Raw genomic sequence first — 24,842 nt, 5'->3', positions numbered from 1 at the left:
AAGACGTTTGTCTTGCAGAACCATTCAAAGATATTAGTCAATTATTGGTGATGGTGATGGTAATAACCTCGGGCGTTATTGTACTACCTGACTTCTGCCAGGTGTCATTCAGTTTAAACTTTAAAGAATGCTCGAAGCTATTCTACTATACTTTATATAGTTTATAGCTTATAAGCAAAGCTCTAAGCCTACAGTAGGTGACCCTTAAACAATGTGAAATAGTGACATAGACCACCTCACGAATAGGATAATTCAACACCTATATTATAGTCTGATGTGCAGTTTATTGTACGATTAAATATATTTCAGAGGTACCCACAAACGTGATCTTACCCTGACGTTTTCATTTGGTGACTCTGATGAACGTTGTGGCTCGAGGTGTGCCGAATGACTTGCTGATGCTGCGTAAACGGTATCGGGTTCGCTTGGTTCCCCATCCGGCGGGTTCGGCTCTGGCCACCGTAACTGGCAGTGAGCTCCACATTGTATGAGTTGGGCTGTCCCGTGGCACCGGAGCGCGATGAGATGGAACTCACATGCACCCTGTCTGTACCGCTGGGTCCCGGCTGCAACACGTAGAATCTCCTAAACCCACTCTGATGAGTCTGATCCATGGACACGAATGCCGGGGAAACGAATAAACCTATAGAAAATAAGACGTCCCATCTGATCCAAGCCATATCCACTACGTTTGTGCGCGGAGCGAGGAGAAAACTTTGTAATCAATTGCCAGGAGAAGAGGGGCCAGTTGTTTGTGGTCCGTAAACTGAAAATAGACACCCCTGTCCTGTGACTTTATCGCAAATAAAAAACTTCTTCCCTGAGCATTATTCAGTCTAGGCTCCGACCTCCAAACCGATTTTTTTTTGTCCTTTACAAAAACCCAAGATTTAAAAAACAAACGTAGCCCTTAACTTAAAAATAAAATAGAACATGGAGCCAAAAAAGTTACGAGAGGGTCTAAAACGGAATAAAACACTGCTTTATCATAGGGGGGAGCTGGGCAGCAGATGTTACTAAGGCTGCTATGGCTACGTCTGTGCGATACTTTACTCTGCAGATGAGATTGAAAAGTCTTTAAAAGTTTCACTGTGTAAGGGCAGGAGTTAGTGTCAGAGCTGAACAGCCAATCTCCGGCAGACATGACGTCAGGAGTGAGAAGCTTATTGGAACCCAGTTGTGGGGCTGAACCCTAAAAAAAAGTTTGGAGAGCTTTGAGATAATATAGTCGCCAGAGATCTAAAGAAAAACTATTCCTCAAGGCGCATGAACTTTCTACTGTACTCTGCCGCTCAGGGCGTCTGGCGCTCACCACAACGGTGTCGCAGGCGTTCCACACATACATCTATTATTTTAATATTTATGCATTACATAACGCTATATCCTCCAACTAGGGTGTAACACATTCCTCCAAAATATGTGTGCGATTTCTGTTGTCGTTATCAATAGCTGACGTTTATTTAAGGAGTCGTGTTGTCATAAGTAGTCCTTGGGCCAAACCCCAAAATTGAACATTTCATTACCATCTGGGTGGGCAAATTCTAGATGTGATTGTTTTATTCCTATACATCCCTAGATTATGTTTTGATATGATAGACCTTTTGGTTTGGCAGCTAAAGTCATTGTAGCTCAATGTTATTTTGAGCAGACTTTGCTCATTGTTATTTTGATCACACTTCAGCATAAATCATAAATCAGATAGGAAGTACCCCTGCGTCATAACCTGGAGCCAAGTGTTTATGGAGCCATGTGCGGACCATTATTCATCTAATGACGTACTGAATAATCATAGCGCAGTTGCGCAGCGGGGCATTCCTCGGTGCGCTTCTAATTTTTCACGCCTATCCCTAAGTAACCGTCCCTCTCCCATGCGACAGGGTTACCAGCGACCCCCTGGGACATTGTTCAGCAGTGACTCATTATTCCATTGAAGACTGCAGGGGACGTGTAAGAGTGAGTTCATTGAAGACATGGAGCCTATCAAGTACATATAACCCTGTTGAAGACTGCATCTCTCCAGCCAGAAGAAGAACATGAGCCCTATTCATAGCTTTCATTCATAGGCAAATCATTGTGTGTGCTTTGGAAAACATACTGTACTACAACATTAGCCCATAGTCCCCTATGACGCAGGTTTTGTTGGGTAAGGGATCTCTAATTGTTGCTTTTAAAACCTCTATGTCCCCCATTGAGGTTTGTAGTGGGTGGGGTAGACTAGAGGATACAGTGGTGTCATGCATTTATTTATAGATTTAAAAAATAAGTCCACAAGACTTCAGAAACTGACAGAAAGGAGGGGTGGAGATGTTGCTCTGAACATACATACACAAGGAGTGACGTGTCTGGAACAGCATCCTCTGAGGAGAGGGACAGATCAGTAGAGAATGCCAGGGCGGAGCTCAAACAGATCTTTAGCCATAATAGAGAAATCATCACCAGTGATACTATGAGAAAATAACTGGACAGAAATGCAATCCTCCAGTCACTGATTCAATCTGTTTCAGGTTTCATGGGCCAAAACTGTGCATCTTACCCAGGAAAGAGGGGACGTAAGTCAGAAATAAAGCCTCAAGACGCTTCTGGGGGGAAAAAAACTAATTTAGTTACACTACTGAAAGTATGGGCTGTATGAAAAACTTGGTGTGTTGGTGTGTGTGGCCTATTCTCAATTGTTAGAAACTTGAGTCCTCGAGTCCTCTACTGGCTTCCATCTCAAAAAGCATTGGAGGAGAATATCTAAGGGCAAGAACCTAGGTGTTCCCTTCCAATGCCTTTTCAGTAGGAGGAGTTCCTGTGTGTGTGTGTGTGTGTGTGTGTGTGTGTGTGTGTGTGTGTGTGTGTGTGTGTGTGTGTGAGTGTGTGTGTGTGTGTGTGTGTGTGTGTGTGTGTGTAAGTATGTGTGTGTGTGTGTGTGTGTGTGTGTGTGTGTGTGTGTGTGCACCAGACTACTACTACTACTACTCTGCACACAACACTGTCAGACCCTCAGTTTGTGCATCATGGTTATTAAGTTTATCCCCTCATGAAAAGTTTTTATATAGAATAAATGAATGAATTTAGGGAATAATGTATCCATGAGAAAACCACTCACTGGTTCAGCTCGACCTTCACAGAACCCCTCAGATGGTCGAGCTGAGCTGACCAAAACAAATCCAGAGCCTAATCCTAATTGTAATCCGTTCATGGTAATGGACACATTAATTAACATTAAAGGCCCACATACTCTGATTTCCATATCAAATAGTTTCTTGGTGTCCATACTTTTATTGTAAAATGCTCAAAAAGTAACAAGAAGTACTGAAGCGTTTTGTTTATTACAATTTCTCAAGCCAGAAGACTATTGGATTGACTGGGCATGTCAATTTGCAGTGTAGATGTTTGACAACATGTTTGAGCCATTCGTTCCTAGGTTCAGTGTTTTTTTAGCCGTAAAGTTGACCAATTTGTTAGCAGCCTACAGTGCCTCTTATGTTGACTTATGTAGCATTTCTGTATGCAGTTGGATACTATTACATTGATGAATTAGTTTGAAGCTAGCTATGTAAAAGTCTAAGAAATGTAAGAGAACAGGGGCCTCATTTATAAAAAAAAAAGTACTTGAACGTCATCTTTGACTTTCACGTAAGCACATTTTTCTAAACGGACGTAAGCATTATTTATAAAACGGGCTGAGATGGTTTAAAGTTGCATACGTGCTTCCTTCTATAAATACCAACGCAGGTAAAATGAATGCAGGTGAATGAGGTTTGTATTAACACCCTGTGATAGCGGCTCAATTATAGCGGCTCAATTAAGACAAGTGCTATAATATAGGGTAGGCGTTCGTCTGGAAGCGGGAGAGGGCAGAGAAGGGTGGCTTCTCGGTAAGTTGCATTTGTAACGTTTGATCATGACAACTAACCAGGCAAATGCTTATACTCAGCACTCAAGTTGTAAAAGAAAATCAGGGGAGGTGGTGGATTTTATCATATGAGGGGCCTCATTTATAGAAAGTACTCAGATCAAATTTTGATCTTACCTGTGTCGTACGTAGAAAACCACGTCAACGTAGTGATTTATACAATTTCAACGTGAGTCAATTTGACCGTGGAAACGATCGTAGCTCTACGTCGTGTATTCACCTTGCGTACGCACATTACCTACTGGTTATGCGGAGTTATTACAGGCATGTGAGCCGCACTGCCTACTGTAATTCATGCAAGTGGCTCGTAATAAAATTAACGATGTTGTTATCAGCCGAGAAAATTAGTTTAATTCAAGATTTAAAGGGAACTGATGTTTATGATTGTATTTCAGTCTTCTTTTATATCCCTCCGGAGCTGTCTATCTCCCCTTCAACATGCCTAGTGCGTTCCACAACGGACCTTGCCCGGCCACGCGCTAAATTATACTAGATTTTCTCCGGTGTCTGGGAGTTCGCAAAGGGAGTGAGCAGCCATATAAGAATAAGACCACCTGATAAGAATAAGACCATTATATTATTACAGTATAAGCAGCACTCGAGTTGAGGGGGGATGGCATAAAATCGTCCCCCTCTTTCCATACGTCATTTTATCAATGAAAGTGGTATTCAAGGTGCGAGGGGGCACGCACACATGCAATGACATTTTTACCAAGTTACTGACACTGAAGTCACTGACGCTGAGGGGATGCATTTTAATCTAAAGGCATTCTAGCATGCCTCTAAACCACTCTGTTCCCCGACGGTCTGGATGACTTGTGTCATATAAATGATCTGTTTCTCTCCACACCCCCTACTCCATAAATGGTTATCGTTTTCAGTCCTTGCATCCATGAAAACAACCAGGCCTCTAGTAGCAACAGAACTTCGACCGTACATGTACATGTACTGTATGATCCAGAATCTCCTGCTCGACCTCTTCAAACATTTAGAATGCAGCAGGATGTTCTCCCTGTACACCAACAACTGTGTCTCCCGCCACCCCTCGGTCAAGCTCCTGAAGTTTGCAGACGACACCACCCTGGTGGGACTCATCTCCAGGGGGGACGAATCTGCCTATAGGGGTGAGATCGAGGGGCTGCGGAGCTGGTGCAGTTTTAACAACCTGGAGCTCAATGCTCTAAAAACAGTGGAGATGGTGGTGGACTTCCGCAGGAAAGCAGCCCTGCCCCCTCCCATCACGCTGGGAGGTACCCCGGTGGCCTCCGTGGAGTCATGCCGCTTTCTAGGCATGACCATCTCTCGGGACCTAAAGTGGGAGCGGAACACCGAGGCCCTCACTAAGAAGGCCCAGAAGAGGATGTTCTTCCTCCGGCAGCTGAGGAAATTCAGGCTGCCGAGGTCCATGATGGTCCAGTTCTACACGGCCATCATAGAGTCCATCCTCACCCACTCCATCCTCACCTGGTTCCCTGCTGCAGGCTCTGAGGAGGGCAAGGAAGATCATGGCCGACCCCTCCCACCCCGGCCTCCTCACCCTGCTTCCCTCTGGGAGAAGGTTGCGGCTACCTAAAACAGTAAAGGCCCGCCACAGGCTCAGTTTTTTCCCCTCAGCCGCCAGGCTGCTAAATGACTCTGACTTCCCCCTCCCCCAAGTGTGCCCAGGACTGAATACGCACTGGACCTTTGAAAAACTCTGCACTGCACTTTATATATATATATATATATATATATACAGTATATATATATATATATATATATATATATATATATATATATATATATCTCACTATCCAATGCACTGTCTGTCCTGTGTTGTCCTGTTTTTGCATTTGTATTTGGTTTGTTCATGTATATATGTGAAAAAAGCATAAATGCACCTACTGTAATGCCAAAACAAATTCCTATATGTGTCAAGCATAATGGCAATAAACGTAATCTGAATGTTTCTGAATAGTTAGTGACCAATTTTAGTGAAAAACTTTTATCACACTTCGTCGATGTGTGTGTTGTTCTCCATGTCCACATTATAACATGCTAGAAGTTACGGTTTACAAAGTCCCAACATTATGTGCGTTTGAAATTTGACAAAGCTCACTGCTTAGAAATACCACAGGTAAGATTTTTATTTAGCTACACCGATTAGTCTGATTTCAGATAACATTCGTCACATACCATGATATTTACCATATGCAATTCACAGTAGGTTACAAGACAGCAGCTCTTTTGTTTGCATTGGAATAACAAAAACAACAAAAACAGAGGAAAAAAAAACCCAAATCTGATTCCTTTTTTCTCTGCTTTTTTGTGTTATTCCAACTTACTTACTTAGGCCTTTAACGTCCCTAGGGAACAGAGGCCATCGATGAAACCAGTCCATCCTCTCCGGTCTTGTGCTCTCCAATCCAGTTGTTGCCATGACAGCCCTTCTGCCTTCACCTCCTGTTTTGTGGATCTTCTCCGGGTGGTTCTAGGTCTTCCTCTCTTCCTCTCTGCCTTGTGGGTTCCATGTTAGAGCCAGCTGCTTTGTGATTGATGTGTTTGGTCTTCTGAGTGTGTGGCCTAGCCAGTTCCATTTTCTCCTCCTGATTTGGATTTCTATTGTTTCTTGTTTGGTGAGTTGAGTTTCCACAGGTCGCTGTTTAAGATGGTGTTATTCCAATGCAAAGAATAAATAAACATGTGAATACCAAAGCATTTGGAATTGCAACAATTTCCTGGGAGAAGTGGTGCATTATCTAACAGAAGTGCAGGGGTGCCAATATGTTTGGCCATGACTGAATAATGGGTGGATGGATGATAGAGGGGAGGTATAGAAAGTGTCGCAATTGACTGGTGAAAGGATGACGGCCAGGTAGTTGGAAGGTTAGATATCTATAAGGTTGGAAAGATAGAATGTTAGATAAACAGACAGACAGACAGACAGACAGACAGACAGATAGACAGATAGATAGATATAAGGTTGGAAAGATAGAATGTTAGTTAGACAGACAGACAGGATAAGCCTGGGGTAGTGGTGTGGGTAGAGTGGTGATTGGTTCAGAGAGGTTTTATTTGTGTAGAGAAATGGTAGTCAAGGGAGTGTATTGTTGTGTAATCATTCTAAGAATGTGTTCTGCAGGCCTCCTGATGTCTTTATTTAATTTTAAGAGTCCTGCAAGTTCCATGGCAGTTGCAGTAATAAAGGAACTCAGAATGTTGGCCTAAAAGATTTTTTTTCGCTGTTGAAATTGCAGTATCTATTCAGTTAGAAAATTAAAATCTAAGATTGCGATATTTGTCAAACTTGTTAGCCAGGCAAACAAATGGTTGGCAACTTGCTTCACAGCTTTGCATGAACGGACTATTTGAGTCTCTGTAAGCGTTTACCAATAGAAAATGTACCCCTCCATTGGTGTCACGAGGCACAACAGGCTCAAAGGATGGGACCAGATGGAGGCATATACTGTAGCAGCCTGATGTACCGCAAGGAACCAAGAGGATTAAGTAAGTACATAGCCAAAGGAGTTGAAGTACGTTGAGAATTAAACCATAAAGCATTCTGGGGATTGCAATATCATGCAGTTTTGTTTTGAGGGGGTGGGGTCAGGATCCACCTCTCAACTAATGTGAACTACCACGGCTAGAAATCATTCATGTCCGTCATGATTTAAGTTTGTTCATAGTGTGATTGTATTTGGATAATAAATGCTTAGTCGATACATAATAAGTAATCATTAGTTAATGCATTACCTAAAGTACATTTATGTACCCTTTTTTGAAGTATTAGCCTACATTTTTCGTAAGGACTAGTTGTTCCTGCGAGTTTGTTCATACCACTAACATTATATTAAGTGTGATGTCATTTTGGTGTTCCTTGTCTGCAGTGACCTCACCATGGTATTTCAGTTGCAGTTGGATGTTACGGGATGTCGTCAGGTTGTTGGTGAATAACAGGAATGTTGGAGGGAACACGAGGCTGACGTTAAACAAGTGTCCTCTGTTTGCCTGCTTCAATGAGGCCTCTAAAGGTATGATGTCATGGCAGAGTCAGTATAATGATGTTTGCTCGGGAATACCATTTCGTTTGCCTCATAGCATAATTGCCTAAGTCATGTTTTGGCCAAATTGAGATATCTGCTCACTCTACTCTCCTAACACTGCTGATTCACTGTGTATTATTGCCTATGCCATCAACCTATCAGAATGCTTGTTACATTCCAAAATCACTATCTGGTCACTAATGGTAATATAACTCTTCCAAATCGTTAGCCTTGTAGCATAATTACCTACGTCATGCTTCACTTGTGGTCAGCCGAGCCATCTTTGTATGTAGAGTCAAAAACGCCTGTGTCAAAGAGATGACTTGGGCAGATAGTGATTTTGGAATGTAACAAGCATTCTGATAGGCCGATGGCATAGGCAATAATGCACAGTGAATCAGCAGTGTCAGGAGAGTAGAGCTAGGCAGATATCTCAATTTGGCCAAAACATGACTTGGCAATTATGCTAAGGTATTCCCAAGCAAACATAATTATACTGACTTTCTGCCATGACATCATGACATCATACCTTTAGAGGCCTCCTTTTGAAGCAGGCAAACAGAGGACACTTGTTTAACGTCAGCCTGGTGTTCCCTCCAACATTCCTGTTATTCACCAACAACCTGACGACATCCCCGACATCCAACTGAAATACCACGGTGAGGTCACTGCAGACGAGGAACACCAAAATGACATCACACTTAATATAATGTAAGTGGTATGAACAAACTCGCAGGAACAACTAGTCTTTATGAAAAATGTAGGCTAACACTTCAAAAAAGGGTACATAAGTACTTAATGCATTAACTAATGATTACTTATCATGTATCGACTAAGCATTTATTATCCAAATACAATCACACTATGAACAAACTTAAATCATGACGGACATGAATGATTTCTAGCCGTGGTAGTTCACATTAGTTGAGAGGTGGATCCTGACCCCACCCCCTCAAAACAAAACTGCATGATATTGCAATCCCCAGAATGCTTTATGGTTTAATTCTCAACGTACTTCAACTCCTTTGGCTATGTACTTACTTAATCCTCTTGGTTCCTTGAGGTACATCAGGCTGCTATATGCCTCCATCTGGTCCCATCCTTTGAGCCTGTTGTGCCTCGTGACACCAATGGAGGGGTACATTTTCTATTGGTAAACGCTTATGGAGACTCAAATAGTCCATTCATGCAAAGCTGTGAGGCAAGTTGCCAACCATTTGTTTGCCTGGCTAACCAGTTGACAAATATCGGAAGAGATTTGGAAGAGTTATATTACCATTAACAAGGAAATATCTACTAATCATCCCTTTATTTGCTGTACTATGTAATGTGACAATAAATGATGACAACACTTGAAATAGTCGTTATAGTAGTAATTTAATGTTTTTATTTCATGACTGACATTCAGCCTGAGACTGGTTTATTCATATGAAGAGGTTTTGGTATGCAAACTATGGTTACTATAGTTACATACCAGAGCAAAGGCATTACCAAATCATATGAGACCCTTGGCACAAGGCTAGTTCAATCGTATCTCCATGATCCAATTCATAAACTTTCATCAAGTGAGAAAAACAACGGATTACGGCATTCGTACAACCGCAGAAAAACACAATTTGTGTCCATATCTGCTGTTCTAAAACCCGTTATCTGTCACATACAGTACTGTAAGCCTTTCCTTCAAAGCAAGACAAGATCCTTCCCCGTGACAAAGCGGCACAAGCAAAGAAAAACATCATCTTCTATGATAGTAATAAAAAAACATCAAGTGAGATAAAAACCAAAGCAATGTCAAGGTAGATTTTTCCGTGGGGAGAGAACAGCTAGGAGGAGAGGCCTGCAGCCCAAGGGCATGATGATGAGCAGCTGGCCGGGCTGTGTGAGGAGGACACTTTCATGGCCCACTGCCTCCCTGGTGATGAACGTCCACACCGCCGTCCTGAACCCCAGACTTTCCTCACATTCTGACATTTCTCATCTTCACAGCTGTAGTGACATTTCTCTCACTTCTCCTAGGGGAATGTAGCTTTTATGTGTGTGTGAGAGAGAGAGGGGGAGGGTGACTACTGGTGCATTTGTGTGTGTGTGTGTGTGTGTGTGTGTGTGTGTGTGTGTGCGCACAGGAGGGTGACTACTGGTGCATTTGTGTGTGTGTGTGCGCATGTGTGTATAAACTTATATAGCGCTTTTCTAGACATTCAAAGACGCTTTACAAACTGAAAAGTTTGAGTAGTAATAATAAAAAGACTCAAAAAGGTTAAGGTAGTGCTGGGAAGGGGAGGGGGAGAGGGTTAACTGGTGAAGGCAAGCTTGAAGAGGTGGGTTTTGAGGGCCTGTTTAAATGTTGGGAGGGTGTTGGCCTGTCTGATGTGGTTAGGGAGGGCGTTCCAGAGGGACGGGGCTATGTATGTATTGTATGTGTGTGTGCGTGCGTGTGTGTGTGTTTGTGTGTTTGTGTGTGTGAGAGAGAGAGAGAAGGGGAGGGTGTCTGCTAGTACATTTGAACAATAAGGCAAGACCATAACGTGTCATTTGATACACTGTACCAATGATTCTACAGATTCCAGATTTCACAACACGATTGTTCCGCTGCAACGTGTGACTCGGGGATATAGATTGGTGAAAGCAGGATTGACCTTTCAACTGCACCACTGGTGGTCGGAAGCATACAAAATGACATGTTGTACATACCTGTGTATGCAAGCTGAAGGCACTTAGTTCCTTTGCGTGTCATTCACGGTTCATATAGTATTTGTTGTACCTTCTGTCAGTATCCACTCAGTGACAGATCCATGGTGGGAGGTACTTAGAGTACATATTGGCATGGCTGTGGTGGTGGGGGGGGGGGGGGGGTGTGTCATGCTGACTGGCCGCGCTGCAGTCCACCGAGGTCCTGCAGCTCTGTGATAAGCTGCTCCAACTCTCTGACATCGTCGGCCAGGTCAGCGTGGAGCTCCCCCGTAGCCACGTCCGTGTGCAGTTGCTAAGGAGACGGGAGGTGAAGAGAGAACATTCCAAACACATTTTGGTTAGAAGCATACTTCGTGATGAATTATAAGGTTTTATCTCCATTTTTGGTCAAAATTTAGTTTTTTACATAATCTGATCCATTAGATGTTTATTAATGCCTGTGTGGTGTTATTTTTAAAATGTTGAATTATTTTTTGTTAGTAATTCATAAAATACTAAGGTTCCATCTCACAAAACATAATGGAATGTAAAAACTTTGACGCTCAATATCTCTGAACTGCCCTAAACGGAGATAGAACCTTATCATTCTAAGCTCACGAACTGTAGGCTACAAAGTGAACGTACCTTGGCTTTAGTGGCGAGGCTTCTGAGGCTGAGGCGGGCCGAGGACAGGACGGTCAGAGCCTGGAGGCTCACCTTACTACAGCTGATGGACACTGGATCACAGAGGGGAAGGAGGAGAGGGGGGGGGGGGGGTTGAAGGGAGTTGAAGGTAGAGAACCCGTTAAACACATCCATCCTTTCTGAGAAGAGACCGTCAGAGGGCATAAGGGGGAGAGAGTTTAGGCGAGGGGATGACGTTTATTTATGGTCCGTGACCCCTAGGGGTCATCACCCTGTGGAGCCAGTGTCTCTGAAAGGCCTGCCGCCTTGCTACACCCACCTCTTCAAAGGCCTGCCTCTCAGACCCAGTGGCTCCACCGACCTATGCATGACTAACAAGACCCATATAGACTGTGTATCGGTTGGGCAGTACCACCCCCATTGGTCTCAAGGTGGAGGTGGAGCAAGAGAGAGAGAGTCGTTTCTCCAGGGACTGGGTTAATGAGTTCTGCACGGCAACACTTCCCTGACTCAGGGTGAGGTGTCCAGGCCTACCGAGAGAGAGGAGGGGAGAGGGGGAGAGATTGGGGGTGGAGAGAGAAAAAAGGAGAGGGAAGGAGGGTAGAGAGAGAGAGAGAGAGGGGGGGTGGGGGTGGGGGGGGCTCCTCTCATTAAGCCAGAGACCACTTCATGGCCTGGCAGCTCGCAAATTAATAATCAGACAGCGACCTTTACACAATAGCTGTTTAATCACTCCCGTAGACTCGGATAACGTGATCAAAATGTCTGCCGTTGCCGTAGCGATGCCAGACACTTTACCTTGAGAGGACAACCGGAGCACATTTGAATTCAGGTGGACGCAGAAGAGAATGCGGTTCGTTTTCTCTTTTCAAGAATTGAACACATGTGGCCTGGGGTGGTCCAGTGGTCTAGCACCGCGGTCTACAGTGCACACATATGCCCATGTCGGCATGGGTTCGAATCCAGCCCCATGTCCTGCTGACATGCCCTCTCTCCCTTCTTCTCCTTACTTTCCTGTCTGTCTTCCCTATATCTGTCCAATTAAATGAGAGAAAAAAGGGTTTTCAGTCAAACCTTATCTAAAAGGTACAGTGGGTATCTACGATTCACATTCCACTGAAGGGATGGTAGAAAGCGTCTTCTCTATGCTGCCCTTTGAGGGGGGGGGGGGGGCGCACCAAACAACAAGTGACTACTCCTGAGCAGGAAGTAGGATATTGATAGGCTATTTCTCCACGGCCGTGCAGTCTTCTGTCTTGTGTCTTGCCTGCTGAACGTTTATCCTTCTCTGGCACACAAGGAAGGGGAAACAAAGCACCTCTTCATCTTTACCTGACAGCGCCTCGTCTCCGGCTGCTCCCGCTCAGCCTCTGCTGCTGGGAAAGGTCAAAACCTGCTTCATCTATAAACGTGTGGACCTCTTCTTCTCCTCACTCTTCCTTCCTTTTTGTTGTTGTTATTGTTGTTGTAAATCTCTCCTCTTTCCCAGTTATGTGTCCTGAACCGTATCATGGGTATATGGGGCCCTGAGCGAGGGGGGCTGTGATTGGATAGTGGGAGTTGGTGGGTTGCAATACATTCCTGCCTAATGGAGGGGGGGGGGGGGGGGGGGGGGGGGGGGGGCAGGTGTGTGCGTGTGGGTTTCAGATAGTGTGTGTGTGTGTGTGTGTGTGGTTGTGTGAATTTGACGGGCGTGTGACCTGAGTGAGGATGAGAGACGGGGGTGAGAGAGTGTGCAGCGTCGCGCTGGGCTGCGTTCATATTACTATTCCTCCCGTGTCGCCCCCCCGCCCCGCCCCCCCCCCCCACCCTATCGCCCGGCTCCTCTCTGATGTTTAATTCAACATAGCGTCCGGCTGTAATGAAAAACCTGCTGGGGATGCTGGAGATTAAACAACCTCACCGGAGATGTGCTATAGGACACGGACCTCTCTCTCTCCACCCTCCCCACACCCCTTCTCTCTCTCCACCCTCCCCCACACCCCTTCTCTCTCTCACCCTCCCCACACCCCTTCTCTCTCTCCACCCTCCCCACACCCCTTCTCTCTCTCCACCCTCCCCACACCCCCTCTCTCTCTCCACCCTCCCCACACCCCTTCTCTCTCTCCACCCTCCCCACACCCCTTCTCTCTCTCACCCTCCCCACACCCCTTCTCTCTCTCCACCCTCCCCACACCCCTTCTCTCTCTCCACCCTCCCCCACACCCCTTCTCTCTCTCCACCCTCCCCCACACCCCTTCTTTCTCTCACCCTCCCCACACCCCTTCTCTCTCTCCACCCTCCCCACACCCCTTCCCTCTCTCCACCCTCCCCACACCCCTTCTCTCTCTCCACCCTCCCCACACCCCTTCTCTCTCTCCACCCTCCCCACACCCCTTCTCTCTCTCCACCCTCCCCCACACCCCTTCTCTCTCTCCACCCTCCCCCACACCCCTTCTCTCTCTCCACCCTCCCCCACACCCCATCTCTCTCTCTACCCTCCCCACACCCCTTCTCTCTCTCCACCCTCCCCACACCCCTTCTCTCTCTCCACCCTCCCCACACCCCTTCTCTCTCTCTCACCCTCCCCACACCCCTTCTCTCTCTCCACCCTCCCCCACACCCCTTCTCTCTCTCCACCGTCCCCACACCCCTTCGCCTCCACGCTGAAGCGTGGGTTAGCAATCGTCCGGACGGGGTGTTGCGGCTCGGCAGAGGGCAGTGGGGTAAGCGGCCCTGTTTGTCTTCTTTGGACTATTCTTCTCTCTGCCATCCATCATGGATCCTCCTGCGCTGCCTGACTCAAAGGGCCCGGGGGGACGTGACATTAAGAGTGATGGAGTGTTCTTTGTGTTCCCCCCACACCCCCCCCCCCCCCCCCCCGAACACGCTGCGCTCACGTGTGGTGTGTTGGTCCGCTCCACCCGTCGGTGTTATTGACAGAGGTGACTGTGTGTGTGTGTGTGTGTGAGAGAGAGAGATATGAGGAAAGCACTCACCTCTTCCCATGTGTACAGCTCTCTTGATCACCTCCTTAAACGTGGCTGTGTCTTTCTCCCAGCCGCTGGTCTGCAGCTCACAGCGATGGGCTTTGGACAGGAACTGTAACGCCTGACACACAGACACACAGACAGACACACAGACACACACACACACACACACAGACACACACACACAGACACACACAGAGACACACACACACACACACACACACACACAGAGAGACACAGAGACACAGAGAGACAGAGAGACAGAGACACAGACACACACACACACACACACACACACACACACACACACACACCAATGAATGAAACGGTCAGCCATCTGCCTTCAGAACGCTCTAGGCTACATAATAGAGGTATCATCTACTGGATATAATCCCTTGTAGTCACATACCATAAAACCCACTCTATTCCTGCGTAATAAACTCACTAAATAAACCCAATTAATGTGTGTTCATGTCTAACAGAATCCCGTGCAGTGAACCCTCCTTATGGGAGCCTGTGACAAACAACATGCCAGGACTGAGATGGGAAAATAAATAGGGCTTGGGCCGTGATTAAGGGGCAGTTTCACCAACAGCCCCCTGCATACGACACATCAACACACGTGATCCCATCCATCATTTGGGGGGGTACATGCAACTGTGGAATTAATTAGCTTGATATTCTTTACTATTGCCTATCAGTTATTAATGAGCATATAAATAGGACATTAACAGGCTCAGAGTCCATTAAGAGAACTACTTGTGTACCCCTACCCCCACCCATCCCTTACAGTCCATGGCGTTTGTTTGCACAGAGAGATGTTGGGTGTATTGCAATGATATGATTTAAAATGTATCAAAATGGATTTCGGTATGTTTTTCTTTTACTATGACGTTCTATAAGGATTCAGTGACCCAAACAGTACTTCTGAAAACAGATGTGGAGTTGTTTCTTTAACCTGTGAGGAGCAGACCCACCCTGTCGTTGTCCTCTGGGTTGGTGCTGAGGCCGTCTCCGTAGATCAGGGCGTACTGCCGCCATATGGGGCCGTCGACACTGTGGCGAGACGTCACACGGCCTAGCAGCTCCTGGACCTTGGCGCGTAGAGACGAGGCCGGGACACCGTGGTTGTCTGGTAGATCCTCCACCACCGCCCGGACCAGGATCTCTAGAATCTGGGGGGATGTGGGAAATGTAGTTCAATGAACAGGTAAGCCAAAGCACTAACAAACACCATATATAGCAGCGGACCATACTCCGTTGTTGAGAACACAGGTTTTAAACATGTTGAAAGTAATCAAGCCTCGTTATGTAGTTCCCTCTCGTCCGCATTTCAGCCAGAAAATCATACCAGCCCTTTATAAACAAGCACAAACTACAGTTGTCCACAACCGTTAAACCCCTAGTGTCACATAATTTGTGCAGGCATAAGAGTCAATGTCTAGAATTAATTCGAGGCTTTTCATTTGCATTTTGAGTCTGCTACTAGTCTGTCAACATGAGAGCAGCGCGGTGTCAATGAAAGTCAAGGAAGCCATTACTATGATGAAACATCAACTGTTTGGAACTCTGAAAAGCACTGGTGAGCTCAGAAATGGAACATGGGCTGGTAGGCCAAGGAAGACTTGTCCAGTAGATGACAGAAGAATTCTCACCATAATTTGCTCCCTGATCAGGAACACTCTCCAGGAGGTAGGGGTGAGTGTGTCAGACACTACTATCCGCAGAATACGTATTCTGATGCTTCACTATAAGGTGCAAAGCTCTAATTATCCCTCAAAAAGGTCTTGACTGGACTTTGCTTTTTTGGGATAAAAAAAAAAAAAAGCAGAGAATCTACATTAACCTCAGACTAACTGTAACTGATTTCAAATCCAAACTTTGGAGTATAGAGCCAAAAGAAGAAAGTGCTTCACTGGCCCGTTACTTACGCAGGGTACTGTATTATGTGCTCTCTTTCTCTCTCAACATACTCTAAGCCTTTCAGCAGCCTCTATGTCATAGCTCCGTCTTTACACTTTCAACGGATCTAGTTTTGTGATGGCTATCTGAGAAGGAGGCTATGTCACACTGACGCCTTCTGCTCTCGTATTCAATTTCAACTGGATGTGTGTGGCATTCGGCCCCACTCGGACGCGATAGGGCCTTGGCAAAAACAAGTGGAATATCAAAACGGGCCCCAGAATTCATCTCACTTATTTTCTAGTTAAAAATCATGGAAATGTATGCACAGTCATGATTCATCAAGCAGAGCAATTAAAACAGCTTGGCTGTGCCTGCAGGGCAGAGCAATATTGGATCCCGAAACAAGATTCCCCCTCTCTGTTTACATATACAAATTAAATACTTTCCTAAGGGACTAACAGACAAGTTTCATTAACACACAAGACAAAGAAACAGCCGCACAGGTTCCATAACGCAACAAGAAGGCCCGAGCCGTGACACCAGAGACGCCGATATCACTGGGAGACATTCTCAGAAGGGTCCGTCCACATGCGACACTAAAACCCAGGAAGTACCGCGGCATTCCGGGCCTCATCCTGTCTGTCCAGGGGAATGTTATTTATGAAGCCCTCATGCACCGCACGGAATACCAACGCTCCGGTTGGAACACGCTCAGTGGAGGACCAGGGAAACGGAGACAGCCAGAGAATGAGAGGCGGGACCGAGGGGCTGGAGGCACCGCCTTTGTTGTGTGAAGTGTGTATGTTGGTGTGTGCGTAGTCGGTGGGCAGGGGTATGGAGTTGTCAGTGTGTGTGGCGGGCCCTTTGAGGCAGTGGTCTTAACCAGCAGAAGGACTGTTAGTGATGAGCTACAACTGTTTGCGGGGGTTAGGTTTCTATAGTTCTATAGGTTTGATAGTTCACATATGCATGATACCACACATGGTTGTCATGGATGTCATAGTTACTCATCGTCACCAGGTAAGTGTGGAGGATCTGTAACTGACCCCTAACCCTAACGTCAGAATCACCCAGATTCTAAATGAATAGGTGATTATTTGATCTGGCAGACACACCCTCTATAAGCCTCCTGTTATATTGTTGCTTTGTCTTCAGTTGACTGTGGCTAGACCTGCCAGTGGAGGGATGGAAAACTGTGAGGAAGCGGCTCTGATTGGTTGGATGTGGTGTGAATGTAAACAGACTCAACGGAAAGGCCCCCACTTCAACACTGACCCAGAGGCCCTGGACCGGTTCCAAATCTAGTCTTCTCATCATCTTCAACCTCATCAGCCAACACTACAAACTGTACTGTACACACTTCATTTAATACCTGTGGCTTAGACCTGAGAAGGTCAACTTAACTGGAAACACTTTTTGGAGACAGACGTCCACCGTTATGCATGGAGTAGCATCCCACAGGATAGGGGAAGCTAAGCTAACCAAAAACATTTACTGAAATGTATTGAAATACCAGTTACCAAGATGATATAATTACTCCTGTGATTTTAAACAATTTTTTTGCTAGTGTAGAAGGAGTTTTCACCTGCATGTATTCAAATGCATTCTATGAAGTTCACCAATACTATGATATTGTCATTCTAAAGGGAATAAGTTCTGAGATCTATTCAAGGCTCTTATGGCCTCTCCTGGCATACACTGGTATTGGATTGGTGTCAAGTTCACTGTGGATGTAATATATGTTCCTTCCTTCATGACTGTGGTAAAGATGGTACATCGAAAGATGGGTCCCGCTCCTATTTGTGATATAATGTCAGAATCCTCATCCTCACATTGTTAGTTAATAAGGCGAACGGGGAGGCAGGGTGGCGTAGCTCACTAAGGTGCATGCCACGTCATCGCAGGGTCCCTGGTTCGCTTCTGGCCATCAACCTCTCCTGCATGTCACCCCTCCTCTCTCAACCTCTCCTGCATGTCACCCCTCCTCTCTCAACCTCTCCTGCATGTCACCCCTCCTCTCTCAACCTCTCCTGCATGTCCCCCCTCCTCTCTCAACCTCTCCTGCATGTCACCCCTCCTCTCTCAACCTCTCCTGCATGTCACCCCTCCTCTCTCAACCTCTCCTGCATGTCACCCCTCCTCTCTCAACCTCTCCTGCATGTCACCCCTCCTCTCTCAAGCACCCATCTTTCCTGCACATCTTTACTGTCTCTATCCCAAAAAAGCAGAAATACCCTAAAAACATACACAAAAATCTAATTAAAGGCTAATAAACAGGGCACTCGTCTGAACCCGATCCTGTGTGTGCATGAGTCCTGCAAACAGGCAGTCCAGACTCGAGGGATGATACTAGCAATCATAACGGTGACGTCTGTCATTATCCAATGAAACTTGGGGGGACAACATAGGCCATAGCAAGTATAGTACAACACATGCTAATTAAACTGTTTGATACCTGTATATACTTGATTCAACCCAGGAAATATGTACCAGGTGTCTCTCTGTAAGAGGAGAGGCTAAATGAGAGCTGGGTTAAAGGAGGGCAATTATATGAGACGTTATAAAATGTGTGTGTGTGTGTGTGTGTGTGTGTGTGTGTGTGTGTGTGTGTGTGTGTGTGTGTGTGTGTGTGTGTTTGTGTGTGTGTGTGTGTGTGTGTGTGTGTGTGTGTGTGTGTGTGTGTGAGGTCTCCTGTCGGCTAGTGAAGATAAGGACTGGATGATTCACCCCATCTGTCTCAGCCTGCCATCTCAGCCCAATAACATCTCTCTCCCCAGAGATTCTGGGAGTGTCTCCCTCTCCCTCTCTCTTTTCTCTACCTCGCCCTCTCCCTCTTCTCTACCTCTCCCTCTCTCTTTTCTCTACCTCTCCCTCTCCCTCTTCTCTACCTCTCCCTCCCTATTGCACCCTAAGAAAAAACTATAGGCCCCCAAAGTTAAGTTCCACTGGAGATCTAATTTCAACGTTTTCCTCCCTTGCAAGTAAAAAACATTTGCTGCCTTGAGAGGTGCTTTGGGGTGCATGCACCTACAGTAAGAGACCCTTCACAGAAATGAGAACTGCAGCCATATCAACTGGCCATCCCTGTGATAATCCACTCAACCACACACCCCCAATGTTTTAACACAAATGAATCATGTTACCAAGTTCTACTGACCTGCGCGGCAAACACAGATAACACTGTAGAGGGGTTTCAAGACAGACCGATTTGTATACTGGGTTGTATTAATAATGACAGTCGTTGGTTACACTCGTGATTTTAGACCAATCAAAGTGAAGGGTTAGGGTTAGGGGCGGGATAAACAAAAATGTCACAACAATACGGAGGCTACTTCGACTATCGAAACACGAGGTCTGTGTTTTACGTCTTTAAAAATTCTCATACCGAGTTAAATGATGTCAGACGAGAGTTTTTGCCCTACAACCCTGCTCATTCCCAGAGAGCAGCACATTCTAGCTCTCGCGCCGTTCCACAGAAGGCCCTCGTGTGGGAGGGAGACGGGCATCTTGGGAGTTGTAAGAATGGACTCAAATAGGAAATGTGTAACATCAGGGGCCTCATTTATAAAAAAGTACTTGAAAGTCATCAGAAAAATGTGTAAGCACATTTTTCTAAACGGACGTAAGCATTATTTATAAAACGGGCTGAGATGATTTAAAATTGCGTACGTGCTTCCTTCTATAAATACCAACGCAGGTAAAATGAACGCAGGTGAATGAGGTTTGTATTAACACCCTGTGATAGCGGCTCAATTATAGCGGCTGAATTAAGCCAAGTGCTATAATATAGGGTAGTCTGGAAGCGGGAGAGGGCAGAGAAGGGTGGCTTCTCGGTAAGTTGCATTTGTAACGTTTGATCATGACAACTAACCAGGCAAATGCTTATACTCAGTAGGCTACTCAAGTTGTAAAAGAAAATCAGGGGAGGTGGTGGATTTTATCATATGAGGACAATTTTAGCATCCCCTCAGCGTCAGTGACTCAGTGTCAGTAACTTGGTAAAAATGTCATTGCATGTGTGCGCACCTTGAAATAGCAGTAATACCACGTTCATTGATAAAATGACATAAAGTATGGAAAGAGGGGATGGCCGTTTTAGAAGGGGGACGATTTTGACTGTTTTTATTTCAGGGGGATGCCATCCCCCCTCATCACCCCTCAACTCAAGGCTGCGAACTCCCTTTGCGAACTCCCAGACACCGGAGAAAATCCAGTATAATTTAGCGCATGGCCGGGCAAGGTCCGTTGTGGAACGCACTAGGCATGTTGAAGGGGAGATCCGGAGGGATTTAAAGAAAGACTGAAATACAATTATAAACATCAGTTCCCTTTAAATCTTGAATTAAACTCATTTTCTCGGCTGATAACAACATTGTTAATTTTATTACGAGTCACGTTCACTTCGCATGAATTACAGTTTAGGCAGTGCGGCTCACATGCCTGTAATAACTCTGCATAACCAGTAGGTAATGTGTGTACGCAAGGTGAATACACGACGTAGAGCTACGATCCGTTTCCTCGGTCAAATTGACTCACGTTGAAATTGTATAAATCACTACGTTGACGTAGTTTTCTACGTACGACACGGGTAAGATCAAAATAATTTGATCTAAGCACTTTCTATAAATGAGGCCCCAGGACTGATGGAATTGAGGGCAAGTGAAATATCTGCACTCAGAGGTCGTTTAGAGGTAGCAGTTTTAAAACGCCATATTCTGTGATAAGCAGAGGAGATGAAAGGGTATGTGAACATCCTGTAAAACAGGGTTTCCCCTCCTCCTGCCAGCTCTGAACAGGGGCTGATCTGCCTTATCAGCGAGCTGTCATACAGACCCACCTGCTACTGTAGCTGGAGGGAGGCTCAATGTTGCTGAAGGGGGGAGGTCCAGTGGTGGAGCACTAATGTTGACTGACAGCTCTCTCCTGCTAACCGTCTGAAGGCAATTTCAGCTCGGGGAAGACCTCCGATGTGGATCCATCTGATACCACTGTCCAAATCTCTGTTCTTTTTTTTTTTGGGCTGAGAAAGTGACAACTTCAAGGGGAAATTGAATGGATCGCTCTCCCAGATTCCTGCTGTATCCGGTTTAGCGTGAAATTAAGTGGGAAAGTAATATCCTCCCACAGAGGACGGAGTTAGATGGAGGATGGAGTCACGGGGTTCATGGTGGTTGAGTGAGAACGGCGTTGAGGGGTGTTTGATCCACTTTGAATGAGACTGAAAGAACAGGAGAAATAATAACAACAACAGTCAATTCCTCTCCGTCTCAAAGGAATCTCTGTGGTGTGTGTGTTTGTGTGTGTGTTCATACTTCAATGATTGGTTGGTTTAGCTGGCTGCGTCTTGATTTCTCACTAAGCCCCAGGGGGACAAGGACAAGAAGGACGGCATGTGACAGTCATACCGCTGGTACATGTGACATAGAGTCATACCTGGTACATGTGACAGAGTCATACCTGGTACATGTGATGTAGTCATACCTGGTACATGTGACATAGTCATACCTGGTACATGTGACAGTCATACCTGGTACATGTGACAGTCATACCTGGTACATGTGACAGAGTCATACCTGGTACATGTGACATGGAGTCATACCTGGTACATGTGACAGAGTCATACCTGGTACATGTGATATAGTCATACCTGGTACATGTGACAGAGTCATACCTGGTACATGTGACAGAGTCATACCTGGTACATGTGACATAGTCATACCTGGTACATGTGATATAGTCATACCTGGTACATGTGACAGAGTCATACCTGGTACATGTGACATAGTCATACCTGGTACATGTGACATAGTCATACCTGGTACATGTGACATAGAGTCATACCTGGTACATGTGACATAGTCATACCTGGTACATGTGACAGTCATACCTGGTACATGTGACAGTCATACCACTGGTACATGTGACATAGAGTCATACCTGGTACATGTGACATAGTCATACCTGGTACATGTGACATAGTCATACCTGGTACATGTGACAGAGTCATACCTGGTACATGTGACATAGTCATACCACTGGTACATGTGACATAGTCATACCTGGTACATGTGACAGAGTCATACCACTGGTACATGTGACATAGTCATACCTGGTACATGTGACATAGTCATACCTGGTACATGTGACAGAGTCATACCTGGTACATGTGACAGAGTCATACCTGGTACATGTGACATGGACTCTGCTGGTATGATGTTAAACTGTCGCCGCTCTTCATAGGATTGAAAATACAATTCAAAGACATGGATCAGGTCGTCCTAAAAATAGGTTTTTAAAAACAGACTTACTTTGAATGCAGACACTCAATTAAGCACAGTCAACTTGAGGGTAGGAGGCTATCACACAGCTGCATGAAACACACATAAACCAGACGGGACCATTTTATAATTCAGTACCCCCTGTGGGAGTGTGGGTGGGTGGTTGGGGGGGTGTGGGCAAGAGTTCAGAATGTGAATCCAAAATCCCAATTACTCTGAGCTATCCTTCACACAGACCTTGGGGAAGCTTGGTGTTGTTGACCTTTTCAACTTGTGTGCTTTTACATCTTTGCATCCTAAACTGATGAGGATGCTAGCATTTGGCCAAACATAAATTGAGCAAGAGAAGAGAGAGGAGCAAAAAAGAAGGGAGGGGAGGAAGGGGGAAAAAAACAAACATATTTTGAGCTAACACCCCCACCCCCAGTTTGACTTTTTAAAGCTAATTAGAAAAGGCAATTAAATCAATCCAAAACAGAGCTGTACAAGCTAAGTGGTGAACAGTGCAGGCAGGCAAGACAATGGCTTTATGATTTGTATATTCCCCCAGCCTCCCCAGACTCAAAAACACATCTCGCCACTGTTTGTTATTATTTGTTATTTTGAGCACTCACATCAAGGCAGACATATTCTTTAAAGTTAATTGCTCGGGAGTTAATAGACTGCATGTAATCTGGGACAGAGAAGAAAGACACGCAATCATATTGCCCATTTTGGGCGTATTAATTTGAAGTTGATGGTTAATGTTCTAATTAACATGCGTTGGTGGATTTGCAATTAGCGAGCGATGATTCAGTGTTTTCCTGTCGATTTATGAAAATGAAGCAAAAATAAAAATTGATTTATAAACCTTTAAGGGGAGGCTACAGATGTTCGGTGCTGACGTACTGTACGACATAGCAGGGGCACGTTCCTAGAGGAACTGGACACCCAGAGGCTACGGTATTAAAGAGGTAGTAGCAGGTGTTAGTGCTCAGTGCTGGTGTGAAGGGTGGTAGAGGGGAGGTGTGAAAGCACCCTTCTGTGCCCTGGAACATATGGAGGCTGAATCACAAATGACACATTTCTCGCTCTCGCTGCTCAGGGCTCCTTCTGGGAGAAGCCTCCTCTGCTGTTAACAACAGGCTGGAGAGAGACAGAGGGCAACGCGGTGGAACAAGCAGATGAACCCCGTATGGCACCATTAAACACACTCTCTCAGTGGGATATAGGGGGACTGGCAAATTCAAATCGCCACGGGGAGTATCAATGTCACTAAAGAAAGATCCAGTCATTCCAATGCTAGAATAACATCATTACTACTAATGATTACTAGGTTACTGGGTCAGAAAGGCTTCAAACACCTCACCTAATTAGGATAATTAACAGTAAAAGCATTGTGGTTATGTCAGTTCTCGTAAATTCAATTCTCGTAAGTTAGCCTACGCTATAATTGCGAACATACATTTTTAGATTAGATTAGATTCTTTATTGTTATTGCAGAGTACAAGTACCAGACAACGAAATGCAGTAAAAAGTGTTGTCGGAAGCGGGATTCAAACCCACATTTTGAGAGGACACTGCGACCTGAACGCAGCACCTTAGATCACTGCAATCCTGACGATGATAATAGCCACAGTAGTGAATGTTCATTTATTTAAAAATTTAAATAAAACAATAAGTAGGCTAGTATAAGGTCTGCTGCACAGAACACCGCTCTGCACTCTCATTTTCCCTTCTTTATTCGTCATAGTATCTTCTTTTCGGCAATCGGCTGTTCTGGGCAGTTATGTTCTCCGTACGTGTGCCCAAAGCAAGACTTTACAAGCCTGGCTAGTAGGGGTGGAACGCTACACAAAAAAGGGCTGGTATTGTTTGCCGTCTGAAATGCGGACGAGAGGGAACTACGTACCGAGAATCGATTACTTATTTACTTTACTTACTTACAGTTCAGATTGAGAGTAGATGAACTGATTCTATATCTGTATATGGGCAACTTGAAAAGATTTAGCTGCATTGTGAAAAACGAACCTGCACATCCTTGTATTTCTCTCGCAGGTCCATGAGGCGGTGGTAGGCCTTGATGGCTTCTGTGAACTCTCCCGTGTCGATGCAGACGGTGATGAAGTTCTCCCAGATCTGCCAGTGCTCAAAGTTACACTTCAGAGCCTCCTGCAGGGTGCGGAACGCCTTGTTTCTGTCAGAGGAGAGGAAGAGGAATCTTGTTACTGGATCTGTCTGGACAGCTTCTCAAAGCAGCTTACAAAGCCTCACATTGAGTCTAAGGCTGCATTTACACTGCAGGTCGTAAGGCCTAGTTCTGAATTTGTGTCTTTATCCGATTTTTTGGAACGTCTGCTACTACTTTTTAAAATGAGCCATATCCGATACCTGTGCTTACATTTGCTTACACTTGAAACAACCCGCATGCGTACATGAGGGTTTGGTTACCGAAAACTAAAGTAATCAGACA

At 45.4% G+C, this 24,842-nt stretch overlaps 2 protein-coding genes across 2 annotated transcripts in view; both read right to left on the bottom strand.

The window, feature by feature from the left end:
- Positions 1-428, bottom strand: part of ltbp1 (latent transforming growth factor beta binding protein 1) — a gene marked incomplete at its 3' end in the record, with an annotated part of 108,552 nt that extends 108,124 nt beyond the window's left edge. The window contains 1 exon segment of the mRNA XM_080532233.1: positions 334-428. Coding sequence (XP_080388359.1) covers positions 334-347 — 14 coding nt within the window. The 5' untranslated portion in view covers positions 348-428.
- Positions 429-9,298: 8,870 nt separating this feature from the next.
- Positions 9,299-24,842, bottom strand: part of ttc27 (tetratricopeptide repeat domain 27) — a gene marked incomplete at its 5' end in the record, with an annotated part of 103,410 nt that continues 87,866 nt past the window's right edge. The window contains 5 exons of the mRNA XM_080550449.1: positions 9,299-10,906; positions 11,239-11,330; positions 14,217-14,328; positions 15,185-15,382; positions 24,401-24,566. Coding sequence (XP_080406575.1) covers positions 10,781-10,906; positions 11,239-11,330; positions 14,217-14,328; positions 15,185-15,382; positions 24,401-24,566 — 694 coding nt within the window. The 3' untranslated portion in view covers positions 9,299-10,780. The remainder of the gene's footprint in view (positions 10,907-11,238; positions 11,331-14,216; positions 14,329-15,184; positions 15,383-24,400; positions 24,567-24,842) is intronic.

This window comes from Nansenia antarctica (genome assembly GCF_963989245.1).
Source record: "Nansenia antarctica genome assembly, chromosome: 1".
In the NCBI taxonomy this organism is placed as follows: domain Eukaryota; kingdom Metazoa; phylum Chordata; class Actinopteri; order Argentiniformes; family Microstomatidae; genus Nansenia; species Nansenia antarctica.
Note: the sequence above shows the minus strand (reverse complement) of the source record. Positions and strands in the feature narration are given on the sequence as shown.